This window comes from Branchiostoma belcheri, unplaced genomic scaffold (assembly GCF_001625305.1).
Source record: "Branchiostoma belcheri isolate BF01 breed outbred unplaced genomic scaffold, Haploidv18h27 scaffold7, whole genome shotgun sequence".
NCBI classification, from domain to species: Eukaryota; Metazoa; Chordata; class Leptocardii; order Amphioxiformes; family Branchiostomatidae; genus Branchiostoma; species Branchiostoma belcheri.
Window position 1 is genome coordinate 1,528,810 of NW_017804353.1, and position 17,733 is coordinate 1,546,542.

At 40.8% G+C, this 17,733-nt stretch overlaps 2 protein-coding genes across 2 annotated transcripts; both read left to right on the top strand.

The window, feature by feature from the left end:
• The first annotated feature begins 1,104 nt into the window (after positions 1–1,104).
• Positions 1,105–7,839, top strand: LOC109484301 (low affinity immunoglobulin epsilon Fc receptor-like). Its single transcript, XM_019787558.1, has 9 exons — positions 1,105–1,180; positions 1,634–1,723; positions 2,399–2,491; positions 2,591–2,683; positions 3,124–3,210; positions 3,473–3,565; positions 6,464–6,619; positions 6,873–7,259; positions 7,829–7,839. Exons 1-9 carry the CDS (start codon positions 1,105–1,107, stop codon positions 7,837–7,839), a joined length of 1,086 nt encoding a protein of 361 aa, XP_019643117.1.
• Positions 7,840–10,405: 2,566 nt separating this feature from the next.
• Positions 10,406–13,697, top strand: LOC109484516 (zinc finger protein 260-like). The gene is made up of 2 exons (XM_019787823.1): positions 10,406–10,519; positions 11,773–13,697. The coding sequence occupies exon 2, from the start codon at positions 11,781–11,783 to the stop codon at positions 13,677–13,679; it is 1,899 nt and encodes a 632-aa protein (XP_019643382.1). The 5' UTR covers positions 10,406–10,519; positions 11,773–11,780; the 3' UTR covers positions 13,680–13,697.
• The last annotated feature ends 4,036 nt before the right edge of the window (positions 13,698–17,733 follow it).

A 17,733-nucleotide genomic window follows, 5' to 3' on the forward strand; every position in this document is an offset into this window, starting at 1 on the left:
AATTACGAGGCGAATTGGAATGGTCCAGAAAAACGCGTTGTTTGGAATAGCAGTGGGGTTCAAAAAGTTCATGCAGATACGGGGTGGTTTTTATAAGTGGTTCCAGATGTTTTTGCCCATGGTTAAGAGATGCCAAGTTTTTTGGAAGATGTTCGCAGCCAAAACGCATTCTTCCGTACGTCGCATTTCTGTGTAATTTCGCATGTGGTGTTGCATTATGTCCGGGATGATGCACGTCTTTTTATTTTTACCGTAGTCTGTTTTGATATTGGAGTAAATGCTTATTTTCGAAACATCCCCATTTCTTTGAAATGGTTTCGTCCGTTTATGCAACTGTTACTGCGCTAATGACGACCAGTCGCGCTGTCCTGATACACCGCGAATGTGCGAGTGTTCCCTGTAGACAGTCCCGGGAGTCATTTTTTTGCACATTCCAGGAGCCAAACCAAAATACGTTCATGAACCGAGTCCAAAAAACCGAAACGTGAAAATCGGATGATCGGACCTGATGTACATTTCTTTTTCTATAGATTGTACACACAATACACACATCTTTAGATAATCTGGCCATGGCAGGTTAAAAAAAAGTAACCCTGAATCATACTAGATTAGCGTAAATGCATGTTAATGCGTTCAAAACAAGAAAAAAATTGTTTCCGGGTATTAATCTCTTGAATCACGGCGCTGAATATTGACGCAAAAATATTTCGGGCATCGCGCGCCCTTCCCGCGTCACGTGTAGGCATCTCGCATCTCTGATTGGTTGTTGCGTCTTAAGATGACTGAGCCGACGCGCGTTTAAACAATTTTTCTTTGTTCGATTTATCACACTTCACAGAGAATTGTCGCCAATGGCTACTTCTTTTTGTTGCAATATATAATACTTCACGGAGAATTGTCGCCTATGGCTTCTTGTTTTATTTGTTATCAGTGCCCCGTATCGAATTGCTGTCTATCCTTTAGGTATTTTTATTCCTCGTATTTCATTATTTTTCGTTTTATTTTGTAATCATTCTTGCTTTCTTAATAGTTGACGATTAGGCGAAGATAAAAACCCTATCTTCCTGTATGAATTTTCCTTTATTTTACGCAGGTGCCACACCCATGCGGCGGCCTGAGTGTTATGGACGCGAGGACGCAGCTACAAGAATACCCAATCCTATGTACGCCTCCAATGCAGGTGAGTCGTCTACAGAGTTTTAGCATTTCCGCATCATTTTCTACTGGTGTTGATTTTCCGTAGACTTATTAAAAGATGAAATACATTTCACCATAGATTGCCCCTTGTATAGTAGAGATAGACTCATATTTTCTAGCCACGTATTTAGTATATTTCCCCACTTTAGTTATTTGACTTGTAAAGAGAAATTTGTATTCCTTTTAACTTTTGATAAACCTACTCTAAGTAATCTCACAGCCGCATATATCCATACAATCACTACTAAGCGAGATGAAGCCGAAAAGAATAGAAATTAGACATTTATTTACACTCTTATATGTTCATATATTTGTAATGTATATGTTTATGCTCATGTTCTTTACCCATGCGACCTGTACTTAGTTTTGTAGAATACAACAAAAGTACAATAAAGGTCTTCATTCAATTCAATTCAATTTTCCGTACTTGTCCCAGGCACCACACCCATGTGGCAGCCTCAGTCACTGCGATCACTTGCGGACGCCGCTGCCAAAATACCCAACCCTATGTACGCCTCACATGAAGGTAAATTGATTACAGTATTCTTTTCAGATTATCATGAAAGTTCATCTGTGTTGGTAGTAATCATAGTAAAAGGTTGAACTTTATTCCAACACACAATATGTACAGGGATCAAATTTTCAGCGACCACTGTCGCCTTCATCAGGATAATTAATGACTGTAATTCTCGCGAGATCACGTTGTGAAGTGATTGGTCATTAACTATCCTGATGAAGGCGACAGTAGTCGCTGAAAATTTGATCCCTGTGCATATTGTGTGTTGGAATAAAATTCAACCTTTCACTAGTATTCTTTTCATTTTTACAACTTCTACCTTCTGTTAAACGCCTAAGATTTTCCACGGATGACTGCATTTAAACGTCTGTTGTTGCTGTTGTTGTTATGTTTACCGAAGGAAAACATATTGTTTTTGCTACGTTTCTTCTTCTGTTCCAAACACTAACCTCTGACCTGGCCAATGGCCTGATTTGTTGATGTCTGTCACCATGGTAACTGGTGTTGGGTTACATAATGTTGCAATTTTATAGGAGGGATGTAGACTCCTGTCTGACCATATATAATATGAATGTACATGTATTTGAGTAAGAAGAATACCATATGCGAAGGTAAACATTATGCATTTGCTTTGCAAATTTTACCTTTCTAGTTTTGTTTTTATTTCTTCTCTTTCCTCTTTAGGCGCCACACGTATGCGGCAGCCCCTGCCGTCTTGGCGATCACTTGCGAACGCCGATGTGAAAATGCTCAACCCTATGTACGCTTCTAGTTCAGGTAAATCGTTCATATTCCGAATTTCGTTCTTAAAGGCCCAATATTTTTTCACAAATGACTTCATTACATCTTGATTGTTTTTTTGTTTGTTTTGCTCAGCCAACCCACCCATGGACCAACCCAAGACCGATTACCAGGCACGTGCAAACGACGATGAAAACACGCCCGACGCCACGTACGCCAACATACCAGGTAAAATTATTATTTTTTGCACCCTGGTTTTTCATTGCTTGGTGATTGTAACCTAACTATAGCTGAAGTTTTTTTTAAATAGTTACCGTGATTGGTCTCTGGCACTATTCGCGTTCTTGGGTTTGTTGCAAAATAGTTTGTCAAGAGTACTTCACAGTTTCGTAATGTACCAAAATCATTATTTTCAGCACGAAAAAAACTGTAAACATGCAACGAGAAACCATTTCTTTACCTTCTAATGTAGAGGTCACATTTCCAAATCAGTGTCCGGCCGGGCAGTTTCGATTAACATAGGCAAATAGTTCCTATTATTAATTTTTAAAAAGTTTTTATACTTTGTTGTTCTGATAAATTGTTTACAGCTTTATCTTGCTCGTTTTGTACGTTAAAGGCCCAATATTTTTCACAAATGACTATAATACATCTTTTTTTTCGCCCAGACGACCCACCCATGGACCAACCCCAGACCGATTACCATGCTAACGTCGATGAAAACATGCCCGACGCCACGCCCGCCTCTGTACCAGGTTAGACGTTTGAAGTCTCTCTCTTCTCTTGTATCCTGTTTTATTTTTTCATTGCTTTGTGATTGTAACCTCGCTAAATCTGAGGATTTATTTAACCATATGTAGATGGGTGTGTGTGTTAACTATTTCCCATTATTAATTATCTTAAACATTTTTTGTACTTCGTTCATAGTCCAAATCTTGTTCGTTTTGCATGTTCAACTTAAAGGCCCAATATTTTTCAGAAATGACTATATTACGCCTTTGTTTTTTTTTCGTCCAGACGACCCACCCATGGACCAACCCCAGACCGATTACCAGGCACGTGCGAACGACGATGAAAACAAACCCGACGGCACTCACGCCTCCATACAAGGTAAAACGTTTTAAATTTGCATAAGTAATAAGAAAATGTTATTACTTTCCATAATGGAACTTTAAAACATATATCATATGTAATGTATGGCATGTGGAACATTAATAGGCACCAATTATGCAAATGAGGGTCTGATTTGCACAATCAGTACGATAATGCCATTTTTTCCTAGTGGTAAAAAAAGGGCATTTCATGCTCGTGACATGTGTAAATTTGTTGAAACTGAAAAGCAATATGCGTTGACGTAAAAATACCAGCGATGCCTTCATCTCGTTTTTTTTAAGGCCTAGGCCGGCCAGCTTTTTTTAAAAGCCTTTCATCAAATTAATGTTGACGTAAACAATAACCTGAGCGAAGTGTTTTTTATCTCGGCCGCCTGAGCGGCCGAGGTATTGTGCTCCAAAATATGTACGTTGGATCGTGTTTTCGACCGTGAAGAAAAACCCAATGAAACCAATTACTCTGCGTGTATACTTTACTTTGTGGGGTCGAGCTACCGGATGATAGTGTCGTTATTCTTATACAACGAAGTTGCTAAAAAAGAGGAAATGCTGTTTACCACAAAACCATTGTTTTATATCATAGTATGCATTTAAGGTTCTAGAATTTCGCTAATAGCTGCGGTAATTGGACCAATAAATCAATGACATAAATTATGTACATTAACCTTCCATATTTGCTTAAGTCGCAAGATGTCGCTTTTGATTGGTGAATAAATCACTGTGACGCACGTAAATATTCACTTGAAATGAGAAATTACCGCCCAACAAAACGGACCATTAGATTCCCAGTGCTGTATTACTCTTTTGTTCTTGTGGTCAACTTGTTTTCTTTGCTTGAATCGCGTAAAAGACCAAGGAAAATACAATGAAATCGGCAATTATCGCCGAGCCGCGCCGATCTGCCGCCGCCATCTTGGATTTTTTTGGAAAGCTGCAATTTGGCCCAAACCGCTAGAGGGGGCGAATTAAAATGTTTAATATATTCGGTCTGAAGTTTTAGTAGCTCTAGCAGTAGAGGAGAAGTTTGATAATGCATAGAACGGATAAAATAGAATAAAATTAAATGAAATAAAATAAAACAGAATAAAAAATAAAATGAAAATAAATAAAAAATAAATAAAAATAAAAAAATAAAATAAAATGAAAATTATTGTAGTGGTTACATATACTTAACGTTATATTGTATTTAGCAATGATCATTTAGCAAAAAAAATTCGGTACTGAAACTCCGGTATTCAGAATCAGGTACAGGTACAGGTCCGGACCTGGACCTGATCCTCTGGACCTGGAAGAGCCGAACAGGTACCCACCCCTATTGCTAGTGGTGTAATATGGCTGTAATGTCGACACTGTTTGTTGAGTACTAGTACAGTATATTTATATTCCTAATCAAAAGTAACAGTGAAAGATTTGCCCATACATTGGTATTGAAATAAAGAGCACATTTTAGTACCGTTCACCTGTCAATTTGGTCATTTTCCGGGGGGTACGTTTATTCCGGAGGGTATGTATATTAGACTTTGAAGATTTGTCCGGGGGGTATGTTTATTCCGGGGGGTATGTTTATTAGGGACATGAGAGTAGTATGCATTAAATGTTATAAAGATTTGGTAATAACTGCTGCAATTGCACCAATAAACCAAGTTTAAAAAATTACGTTTTAATATTACCTTGAGACATCTGAATAAGTCAAGACGAAGGTTATGGAAGTGCACTATATTCCTCGGTCGCAAGATGTCGCTTTTGATTAGTGGCCTGAATGGAATTTCCCATATCGAAGATCCCGGATGTAACGCATGAGGCTGGTAAGGTATTTACTTAGCAAAAATAGCAAAATATCAGGAATTATAAGGGTATTAGGCATAGAGCCATAGGATAAAAATGGAGCTAAAGATACTACGGGCAAGGGCAATCAATTACATTGTGTTTTATTCCTGCTGTTGAACAGATTTAAACAGAGTTACGTTATCGCCCCCCCCCCGTGAAAATTTATGAATTCGTACAACCTAACAATATGTTAGTGCATTAAGCTTGATAACGTTTGACAGCTCTGTTATTGTAGCCACTCCATTTTGTGTTGTCTCATGAAGTTATACCAAAATAAAACATTTCACTTTTGACACATGCATCTTTGCTCTTTATTCATCAGTATTGTCCAGACATTACAATTTCAATGAAACATACAGATGAAACATAGTTCCTCTGTAATATACAACATGACACTACTGATTCCAAAAAATGTCTTCCCCATACATAGAGCTGTGTATCCTACTCTAACAGAGAAATTAGCTCCACATACATATCCTAAACTCTTTCCTGTCTCTCAAATCTTCAATCACAAATGAAAATCTGTATCTCTACCTAAACATTTTCCCTCCCAACATCTGCTTCGAGATAAATATTTTTCACTAATTCCATTGAAGCAAATGATAATGGAAGCCAACTTATTACCCTGTTTGGTGTTACAGGTATGAACATACTAGGTAATACATTCTTTCCTCTCTGAGTTACACAAATCTATGTGGACATCCTCCAAGAACACAAAACTACATGGCCAGCGGCCGAGATAAACTTTTTTCAAAAGTCTTGTTTTCCTACCAGATGGCGCGTGTCCGGGTGGAGCGAGCGGCCGCCGTGGTGTCTGTAGCTTCCTCCGCGCCCGCCGCAGCTGCCTTGCCGCTTGGATCGGCGTGCTGCTGAGCCTGGGTACCGTGGGACTCGCCCTTATGACGCTCAGCATCAAACAGGTAACAGTCGTGTACCCAAAAGTTGTTGTTCAGCTAGTTTTCTTATCCTCATTCTGCTTTTTAGTAAGTTTGTTTCTTTCGTTCGGTATTCTGACGTAGGTAAATACGTTTGTAGGAAACATTGTCGACAACTGTTAAACGCGACCAAGATGACATCCGCCAACTGTCAACCGCTGTTGACGCCTTCACACGTGACCAAGACGACATGTCCGCCACTGTTGACGCCTTGAAGCGTGGTCTGGACAACGAGCGAAACCGAACCATCGCCTTGGAGCAGCGTCTTCACCAGATTGAGAAGACTTTAAGTAATTAGAATAGAGTTTTCAGCTGTTCTGTTTGCTCTTTATGTTGGTCTATTTGAAAACGTCATTTGTTTAAAAACAGATAATGGGGAACATAATTACATTACATGTGTGTGTGTGTGTGGGGGGCTTTATTATATAATTAATACTGTGTCATATTAAATATTCGTTATTGAATAAAGCTCCAAGAGTAGATTTAATGATTTTCAATATGACCCAACCTTTGCCTTTTGCTGATATAAAACATGCTTTCCAGCATCTTGTCCTGAAGGTTACACAATCTGGCGTTATATCTGCTACAAGGCCTTCTACACACTCAAGAACTTCGACGATGCAGCCGCGACTTGTCGTGTAGACGGCGGCACCCTCGCCATGCCCCGAGACGCTGACACCAACACCTTCCTGGCCTCCCTGGAGAAGTCCAAGACTCACGGTTTCTGGATCGGCCTGCACGATCGGCGCGAAGAGGGAAAGTTTGAGTGGGTGGACGGTTCAGCACTTGGGTCGTACAGCTCCTGGGCTCCGGGAGAACCGAACGACCATAATGAGGACGAAGATTGCGCTGCAACCTGGGAGGACCAAGTGTGGAACGACGCACATTGCTCCGGGTTACAGATGAACTTCATATGCCAGACTGCTCCAGGTACTTATTTTGTAACCGTACTATTTCCTGAAACCCTTCCATTCAGTAAACATGGCATAGCTTAAGTTCCCATCAGAATAGGGCATCGGACCATCCTTTCTCTTGTTGGGCCACATCGATTTAATTTTATGGATGACATCCGCGCACGCATTGATTTTCGCCTGTTCTAAAGAAAAAAAAAGATCACGTCCTACGAGGCTCTGGTCTGGGTAGTCCATGGTAGATAGTGACATTACGGAGCCTGTAGTAACTCTGGAGGACGGCACCCAGGCTACCGACGCTCCACGACTCAAGAACTCGGTACATACGTACAGTACCGATTCATAAATTCCGCAAAAAGCCAGCATGTGCCGGCTTGTCGTATACGTCGCTATGTACTAACGCAAATTCACAATACCAGGTTTGTATTCCTGTAGTTTAACAGCACATTAGCCGTTTTTTTAATTCGCCCGCGCGCATAAGTTTATGGGTCTTCAGAGGATGTCATCTCTACAATTGAGTCGTTGTGGCCTTACAAACTATCTTCAAGTTAATTTAACCCACATTTTATCCCTGCTGATTTTTTTCAGGATGTCCATAGGCGACAGGAGGGAGTCTCACCACTAATGTACAGCGGCTCTCCGACCATCCGCAGTCAAACTAACTAGTAAAACTTAATCAATCAATCAATCAATCAATCAATCAATCAATCAATCAATCAATCAATCAATCAATCAATCAATCAATCAATCAATCAATCAATCAATCAATCAATCAATCAATACCCTTTATTTATACTGGAAATGCCCTGTCGGCCTTAGCCGCTCTTCCCAGAGGTCCAGTTGAGGGTGGGGTGGGGTCACGGGAACACAATAAATAAGTAAATAAAATTTAAATTAATACAAAAATAGAACTTAAAAAAACTTAAGACCAGGAATTACCGTATTGGTTTAGTTCAGTATTTTTTTTCCAAATGTCCCAACAGATTTAATATACACCAGAAAAATACTGAATAGGATGGTATTAGAACAGTACTGTACAATGCTTCAGTTTCCACATGGAGAGAATTTACAGGAGGATATCAAGTTTAGGAATGGTGATTCTCTGGTAAAAGTAGACGCTGTGCCAAAAGAATAATTATATTTTATTGCTTGTTTTACATTTATTATTATCATTACTTATTACGATACAGAAACAACCACTATATGTCCTTTTCATGACACAGAATCATATCAAGTTTTCTTTGTAAACAATTGGCAACTCGAATGGAGTGAACTTTAGAAGACACCAACTGGAACAAGTCTTAAGGAATAGTGGTTCTGTTATAAAAGTAGACGCTGTGCCAATAAAACATGCGGAGTTTCATTACTTATTATCATACTTGTTTAGACAAGGAACACGATGTTCTTCTAATGGGGGAATCATATTAAGTTTACTTCATGAAAATGTAAGTTTTCCTGAAATTTTTGAAGGTAGCAAGTTTATGAATGGTAATTCAGTCGCTGTGCCAATAGAATATTCATTTTTAATGCTATCATTACTTTTGTTGTTATTGTTTCTTATTGCGATACGATGTATAGGCACACACTGTCCTTCCGAATCATATCAAGTTTACTTGAAGAAAATGAGGGAAGCATCCAGATGTAACTTCCTGAATATGAGGAGGATAGCAAGTTTAGGAATGGTGATTCTGTCGTAAAAGTTGACGCCGTGTCATTAGGACATTCGCATTTTATTGCTTTTCTTGGTTTTCCTATTATTTTTACTTATTACGATAAAATATACATGCACACAATGTACTTCTGATGACAGAATCATTTACTTGGTTACTATTTGGCAACACTTGAATTGAGTGAACTTTTGGGAGACAACAACTGGAACAAGTCTTATGAATGGTGTTTCTGTCATAGTAGACACTGTGCCAATATCACATGTCAAGTAAGGAGCACATTAGTACACATATGGAGGCACCTGTATGTGAATACAGCTCAAGCAGAAAAGTTTACAATCATTGTACAAATGGTTTCGATTCAGTTAATATCACATATAGTAGGAATGAAATGCATCAACGCATTACTGCGTGGAGTAAAAAATAAAGTACAATGTAATAAATCAGAGCCTTGTCTTCTCTCTTTGTATTTATCCACCATAAAAGTTCTGCCAGGGAAACAGACAAATTTTCCCATTTTTGGCATGTTGACCACTGTCAGGTTAACAAAATTTCTTTTTTTTTCAAAATCAGGAGAAAATTAATGCGCGCGCTGATGTCATCCATAAAATTACTTGCTACGGCCTAACCAACGTGTTGGATATTAAAGTAGACAAAGCTGTTTGGCAACCCGCCAAGATGTTTATAGCAACACAAATATGAGGGCCTGCATGGGTTAGTGATTACGAATTAGGCAAAATTTTCGCCACCGATCACGAATTACGTTAACGTCTCAGAGCTTATGACTACTTTACGATTTGCGGCTAATGTCCTATTACGAATTACGTTGATTTTTCTGGAGGATGCCTACGGATTACGAAGTCTAAAAAGGCCTGATTTTTTTTTATTCCAACACCAGACGTGGTGACGCCACCAACACAGGGGACAAATACATGACAGGAAAATACTCATTTTCACCTGAGAGAAGTGAGGAAAGTCGTGTAATTTAGTGCCTTTCCCAAGGGCACAAGATCGGTGGCATGTCAGGACTCGAACCCGGGACCTCTAGGTTCCGAGTCGCGCACTCTGCCTCTACGCCAAACGACCCCACAAAAAGGCCTGATTATGCCTTACGAAAAAGGGCATGCAGGGGTAGCCTGGTATCCAGCCATGTTAGCTTTAGTCCGCTATCCAAGATCCGCTCTAGCCTGGTATCCAGCCTTGTTAGCTTTAGTCCGCTACCCAAGATCCGCTCTAGCCTGGTAACCAGCCTTGTTAGCTTTATAGTCCGCTACCCAAGATCCGCTTTAGCCTGGTATCCAGCCTTGTTAGCTTTAGTCCGCTACCCAAGATCCGCTCCCCGCCAACAGGGAGGGGAGCGAATCTTGGGTAGCGGACTAAAGCTAACAAGGCTGGATACCAGGCTAATGCAGGGCAGGCCCTGGTTTATAGCAACACAAATCTGCGCAAACATGTTTGCACGTTTTGACCCTTGTCCCCTCAACTGGTTGTACCAGTCTCCGCCATTTTGAGCCGTTGCCGTGTGATGACGTGTCTTTTCTCTCCAAACTATTGAGGCGTTTTCCAACTTAACTTTGACTCCGTACCGACTCCCGACGGTTTCAATAGACAGGTAAGACCTTTGTGTACCACCCACACTCGCTGTGTCGCTTTGTTGTTGTTGTTGTCGTTGTTTAACGTCTATTATGTCGCTAGATGTGGTCTCTAGGTGCTCAGTTTTACGCTTGGTTCAGTCCAGAGTCAGTTGTCTCTCTAGGTATTAACACTTGGTGACTTGTGAAGCTGGGAGTGTTTCGAGGAGAGCACGTCGAATCGGCGCGTACTCTCGATGTACCGGAAGGAGGGCTAGGTACATCTGGTTGTGTCGCGGTACCGCAGCAGATGATTAAAATCAGGGGTGTGATTCTAGGAAAATCCGTCTCGGTTACTTAGTGGGGGGTGGTTAATCTCCAAGCAGATCGCTATCGGTGGCAAAAATACAGTATCAAATTGGCCAGGCAGTATCCATTAGCCAGAGAAGGTCCGCGGCCACCGACGGTAACGAGCTAAACTCCTATGGCTAATGGATACTGTCTTTTGCCACCGATAGGGATCTGCTTGGAGATTAGGGGTAGGGGGGTGGGGCATATCGAACGTAGTGCGTTTTGAAGGTCGAATATTACCCGGATAACAGAATGAATGGTCAACATTAGCATTACGTGTTGCCAAGTTTGCATGTATAAAATAGGATATACTAGTATAGCAAAGTAGACGTGCAAGTTTATAGATAAACGTACAGAATAGTATCTAGGCCATGTCAGAAAGAAAAAAAAAGTTGTCAAAAGTTATCTACCTGAGATTTAGACCCTACAAGAACCTTAGTAGGTTACTAAGACATGTCAAGTGCTTACTGGGATGAGTGGCCTTTGCTAGAATTTTTAAGGCCGGGTCACCTTAACAACATAAACATCCGCATATTGATGGCGTTAATTTATGGGTTTACGGAAAAACCTGGGTGCCTGCCAGGCCTGGCTACCTTGTCTGTCTACCAGGCCTGGCTAGCACGTCAGGCTACTCAGATCCCCCCATTCATATCCTCACCAAAGATAAGGCGTCCAAGCAGCTGCGCCCTCTAGCGAAATGCATGGAAACTATTATCCATTACACTGGTACGTACTGGTACCCCTTACACACAGCAAGAAATCTACAGGGAAAGTAGAAATAAACTGATCTAGATATTATTTTTTGAAGTTTCAATAAGACAAGGGTAATACTAGTAAACGGTAACAGGCAAGACAGTTTTAAGCCACCTTATTACCAAACTTCTCGCATTATATGCTTAAAATTACAAACCGTTAATTTTTTAAACTTTTTTCTTCATTGTAGGTCACGAAATGGACAAGACAAGCCACAAGCTTTCTGCTGAAGGGACGTCTACAGCATGTACTGACGACAAGAAAGAAAGCGGGGAGGACAGAAAGAATGATCCCGACAAGAAGGTATCGTCACATCAACATGCAAAAGCCCAAAAAAGACGCAAGACCCCGTCTAAAGAAAATCCTGTTAGAAAAAGAGTCAGAAAAGAGGCATGCAGTGAGTGTGAGTTCATGGCCACTTGTAAAGCTGCCCTAGCTAAGCACATGGCAAAACACACCGGTAACAAACCATTTAAGTGTGACCAGTGCGACTTTGCTACTACGGCGAAATATACTCTAGAGGTACACAAGGCTAAACACACCGGTGACAACGTGTTAATATGCGAAGAGTGTGGTTATAGAACGATGAGCAAGACTTGGTTAACTGTACATATGAAAAACATACATGGGAAAACACAAACTGTTAGAGAAAGACCCAGAAAACTCCCATGCAGTGAGTGTGAGTACGTGGCCACTTGTAAGTCTAGCCTAGCTAGGCATATGACAACACACACTGGTGAAAGATCATTTAAGTGTGACCAGTGCGACTATTCTGCTAAGCTGAAATATAACCTAGATATGCACATCGCTCAGAAACACACCGGTGACAAACGCTTCGTATGCGACGAGTGCGGCTACAGAACGGTCAGCAAATCTTACTTAACTATACACATGAGATATCATACGGGCGAGAAACCATACAAATGTGACCAGTGTGATCACTCTACTGCACGGAAAGAGGACTTGGCCCAGCACATGATTAGAAGACACACTGGACTCAAACCATTCATGTGTGGAGAGTGCGGATACAGGACGGCTAGTAGGTCTGATTTGTGTCGACATATAACAAAACATACGGGCGATAAACGCTACAAGTGTGAAGAGTGCGGTTTTGCTGCTGCGCGGAAAGGCACTTTGAACGTTCACATGCTCAAACACACCGGCGAGAAACGCTTCTCGTGTGAAGATTGCGGTTACAAAACGACAACCAAGTTTGCGCTAACCCGTCACATCAGAAAGCACACCGGTGAAAAGCCGCACATGTGTTGGGAGTGCGGGTTTAGATGTTCCGCCAAGACTAACTTAGCCCATCACATGAGAAAACATACGGGAGAAAAACCGTACAAATGTGACCAGTGCGACTATTCTACTGCTTATCTGACGTCTTTGCAACAACACGTGGCGAGTCATAGTGGACTCAAACCCTACAAGTGTGATGAGTGCGAATACAGGACGGCTTTCAAGTCTAACCTATCCATGCATCTGAGAAAACACCATTCGAGTGACAAGCCATATAAATGTGACCAGTGCGACTACTCGGCAGTGATCAAATACGATTTGGATCACCACATGTTAAAACACACCGGAGAAAAACCCTACATGTGCGGGCAGTGCGGATACAGGACAGTTAGCCGGTCTAGCCTTACCAAACATGTCAATACCCATTTAGCTTCGAAACCCTACAAATGTGACCATTGCGACTATTCTTGTGCACAGAAAGGCCATTTAGCCACACACATCGCTAACCATACCGGGGAAAAACCCTACAAGTGTGAGGAGTGTGGATACGGCACGGCTGTCAAGTCCGCCCTTACCAAACATATGCGAAAGCACTTAGCTACAAAACCCTACAACTGTGACCAGTGTGACTATTCTACTATACAAAAAAGCCATCTAGAGCGGCACATGGCCCAACACGCAGGCATAAAACCCTACATGTGTGGAATCTGTGATTACAGGACGAACCAAAAGTGTGATCTAACGAAGCACATGAGAAAACACACCGGAGAAAAACCCTACAGGTGTGACCAGTGCGACGTTGCCTTTGCAACAAAGCGGACATTAGACAGACACCTCACAAAAGCCCCACATGTATAAACATATATCATCTAGATCTGTCGCGCATGTGAAGAACCATACAGGAAAAGAACACAATCAGTTAAACAGATCATTAGGGACATAATTAGTTGATGTAGTTGATTTAGTTGATGTTTAGGATGTTGCATTTACTAATTGTTTATGTATTTGTTTTAGTATTTGTTGTGTGTACTTTTATGTACTTGTTTCAGTATTTGTTGTATGTACTTTTATGTATATCCAGGATTACCTGAAAATCAGGCCAAATGGCCTGAGCTGTAATTACTGGTTAAATAAATAAAGTGAAAGAGAAGTGAAAGTGACTGAAGGACTTTTTAGTCGAAAATATGTGAAAAATGTAAAAAAAAAACTTTCGTCCTTAAACCCCATTCTACAGTTATTTACACGTTGTGATCTTAGTACTGTAACTGTCTAGTACCCACATTGTATCATATTAGAATCACAACCAGATTGTGACTGCAGGACTTTTTAGTCGAACAGACAGGTGAAAAATGTAAAAAAAAAAACATTCGTCCTAAAAACCCCATTGTACAGTTATTTACATGTTGTGAGCTTAGTAACTGCCTAGTACCCACATTGTATTATCTTATTGCAATCTCAAGAAGGTCTGATAACTACTTAGTAAACCCTGTATTATATTGACCATGTAAATATAGTAAAAGGATGGTGATTAGGCCAGATTGCTTTTAGATAGTTTGTTGCTTTTAAATAGCTTTCTGAAACTAAGCGATTTAATAACTGATTTATAGTTCTGTATTAATTTATAATATCTTAATAGCTAAACTCTGTTTTCTTGTTACCTGGACGTTACCCATGTTTTGTGTTGTAATTTTTATTTTATGTCTAGTGGTGACGTGAATATAAGCATATTGCTTGAGTGCGTCACCACTATATATTGTATTGTATTGTTTGAATGTTGAAATAGAAAAAAATACATTGTAGCTTGTTATTAGTATAGCAGCTCAAAAATAAAATGACTTCTTTGGTACTCTGTTTGTATAGATAGCAAACACATGGTACATATACATTTAATTAGCTTGTTAGCGTTAGGCTAATTATTGCTATTGTTATTGCTATAATTATAATTACTATTGCTGTAATTATTGCTATAATTATAATTGCTATAATTATTGCCATATGCTCTTAAAATTTTATAGATGGCAAACGCATGGTTTTCAGCACAAACACCTTTAATTACCTTGTTAGCGTTAGGCTAACAAAACATCTGTTACCTAATGATATGTTAATGTATCTGAATTGTCTGTTGCTTCTAATTGTTTACTGTCCTGATATGAGGGATAGCCATTTATAATAGCCTCCGACTAGTTGGGCAGTCCTAATTGTATATTTGTTTATACAGCTTGATAAGTCAAATCATAGTCTAAGTTGTTTTCATTAGGTTATAATGATATGGTGCAAAAAGAAAATAAATACACGTAAAGCATTGTGAACTGGCTGTACATGTTTGTATTCATTTAGGTCACGTTGTAAAATGAACTAACATATACAATCAGATAAATGATTCCTACTAGTACTTAGGCCACAGCAAGTAAATTTTATGGATGACATCCGCAGGCCCCACATCTAATGCGAGCCGGCGAAAAAAACAAGGCGAGCCGATAAAAACAAGGTTCCTACATTTTGAAATTTTGACTCAATCATTGTACAATGGTTTTGATTCAGTAGGAACATTTCACTGCATCAAAGTAAGAAACAAAACCTTAAATCAGAGCCTTTTCTTGTCTCCTCTCTTTATAGTTATCTGCCGTCCACCTTCCGGCATGGCAACAGACATGGTGCCCACTGTCAGAATAGCCTGGAATCCATCTAGTCTCCACCAGACTTCTTTTGCGGGGTGAATAAATCGTAGAAATAGGCCTAAAAAGGGTATTCATTGGCCAGAAAAGGTAGCCGGCAAGGCGGGGAAATGGAGCTTCTCTTGCCGGCTACCTTCTCTGGCCAATTAATACCCTTTTTAGGCCGATTTCTACGATTTATTAACCCCGCGAAAGAAGTCTGGTGGAGACTAGAATCCATCCGTGAACGCTTTGTCCCCGCTCCGTTCCGCCTTCAGAGCGGAGGAACAAAGCGTTCACGGATGGATTAAAGGCTATTGTCAGAAGGCAACAAAACAGGGTTTTGGAGGCTACTGTAATTCCTGATTTGTTCACTGTACTGATAAGTTCACTGTTTTCACTGTCTCTTGTGTAAAGTGAACTTATCATTACAGTTAACAAATAATTCCTGGATTTTCTTGTTCCTGCACTTGTCACCACCGTGAACATATAGTTACGTGAACATGTCCATTTTTCTCAGACCGTGAAATTTTGCTACCGTGAACATAAAGTGAATTACAGTATTTCCCAGTAGCCCCGTCGCGACGGTTGCCATAGCAACAAACCTATCTGATTGACTGACCACCGCATGGGTCATGCACGAGGCACCATTCACTCAGTCAGTCGGTCGCCAGCTTCCCACGAGGACGTACTAAACTCCTTTGGATATATTGGCAGCCATCTTCGTCGTACCAAGGACATTATACGTCCTTGGTCGTACCAACTGACAAATTATTTTACTTTTTGACTTACTTCCTTACTTCCTTCACCGTATCAAGGACACGGACACTGACAACTGAACCATCGACCGTAACGCTTTTACTTGTGAGGAGGGTTCCAAGAACAAGCAATCCGGGTCGCCGTATTCCCGCAGATCGGATAGAACGGCCCTCACTCCGCGTGGCCGCAGCCCGGACCGCTCGCCTAGTGGCCTCGTGAGGACAGCGCTTCTTCAGCCCCCTCGTCGCCAGACTCAGTACCCTCCGTGAGGTGAGTTTTATTCCTTGCAATATCAATATGCATGATGGCCTTAGCCTTGTTAGCTTTAGTCCGCTACCCCGAAGATCCGCTCCCCGCCAACAAGGCTGGATACCAGGCTACTTATATCTGTCCTCGTTTCGGGTCACTCTTTTGTTTGGAAAATTCATTTTCTTCCCGTTCCACCACTCAAACCGGCCGTGCGGTCTCACGGGACTTCTAGTTGAATAGATTCAGACTTGAGAGAAATGACACCCCCACGCGGCTCAAAGTGGTGGACGAGCGTAATCACGGGTCAACTTAGCCTCTACCAGGCTTGAGGGCGCGGCTGAAAATAGTAGAAATTGGCCAAATAGAGAGATATAACACGCCGAGGGAGTTTAGCTATCCAGTTTACAGTTTGTGGGCTTTCTAGCCGCACCCTCAAGCCTGATAGAGGCTAGGGTCAACTATGAATGATACTAGTAATCATTTGAGTCCCTAAGTGCTGTTTTGATGTGTGTTTTTCAATATACCTGTAAGAAATTTGTCTTTCTGTATCCTGGTATACACGGCAATTTGTATACTTCAATCTTCGAGACTTAGAGAAGTCTGTTCCGTTTTTATCACATAGATGAAAACCAAACGTATCGTTCTACAAATAGTTATGAAGTCAAAGTCCACATTGGAAAAAAGTCTCATTTCTCCCTCGTTTCCGTTCACTTTTTGTCTAATAGACGTTGTCTTATATTCTCTTATGCAAATCAAAGTGTGTTAAGATTTGTCTGTTCACCAAGTACTGTATGACCCACTAAACTGGTTTTACCTCTGTCCATTCAGTCCCTATATAAACGCACCAGAGACTACCCTGCTTCAGTCATTACTCTGACACTAGAAAACACCGTGCAGTCCGTTGGAGCGGCAGTGTATCTCGGTAAGTACTGATTGCCCAGTTGCCCCGAGCAACCAAATTTTACTTGGGGCAACCTATTATTGAACCTAGGTAGCCTAGTGTGCTACCTAATCATGCCCACTTGGCTTGCACCACTGTATCCAGCAGATGCTTTTTAATTTAAGGTACTAATGGCTATTACTAGTATCAGTTAACTAAAGGCTGCTAGAAATATTGTCAAAGGCTTATGTATGTAACATAACTTAATTTGAGGAAAGTAGTAACTTATAGGTGGGGTAACCTAAAATTCTGATGGGCAACCTAATTTTTGCCGTAGGTTGCCCACCTAAAAAGTATTTTGTACACTGCG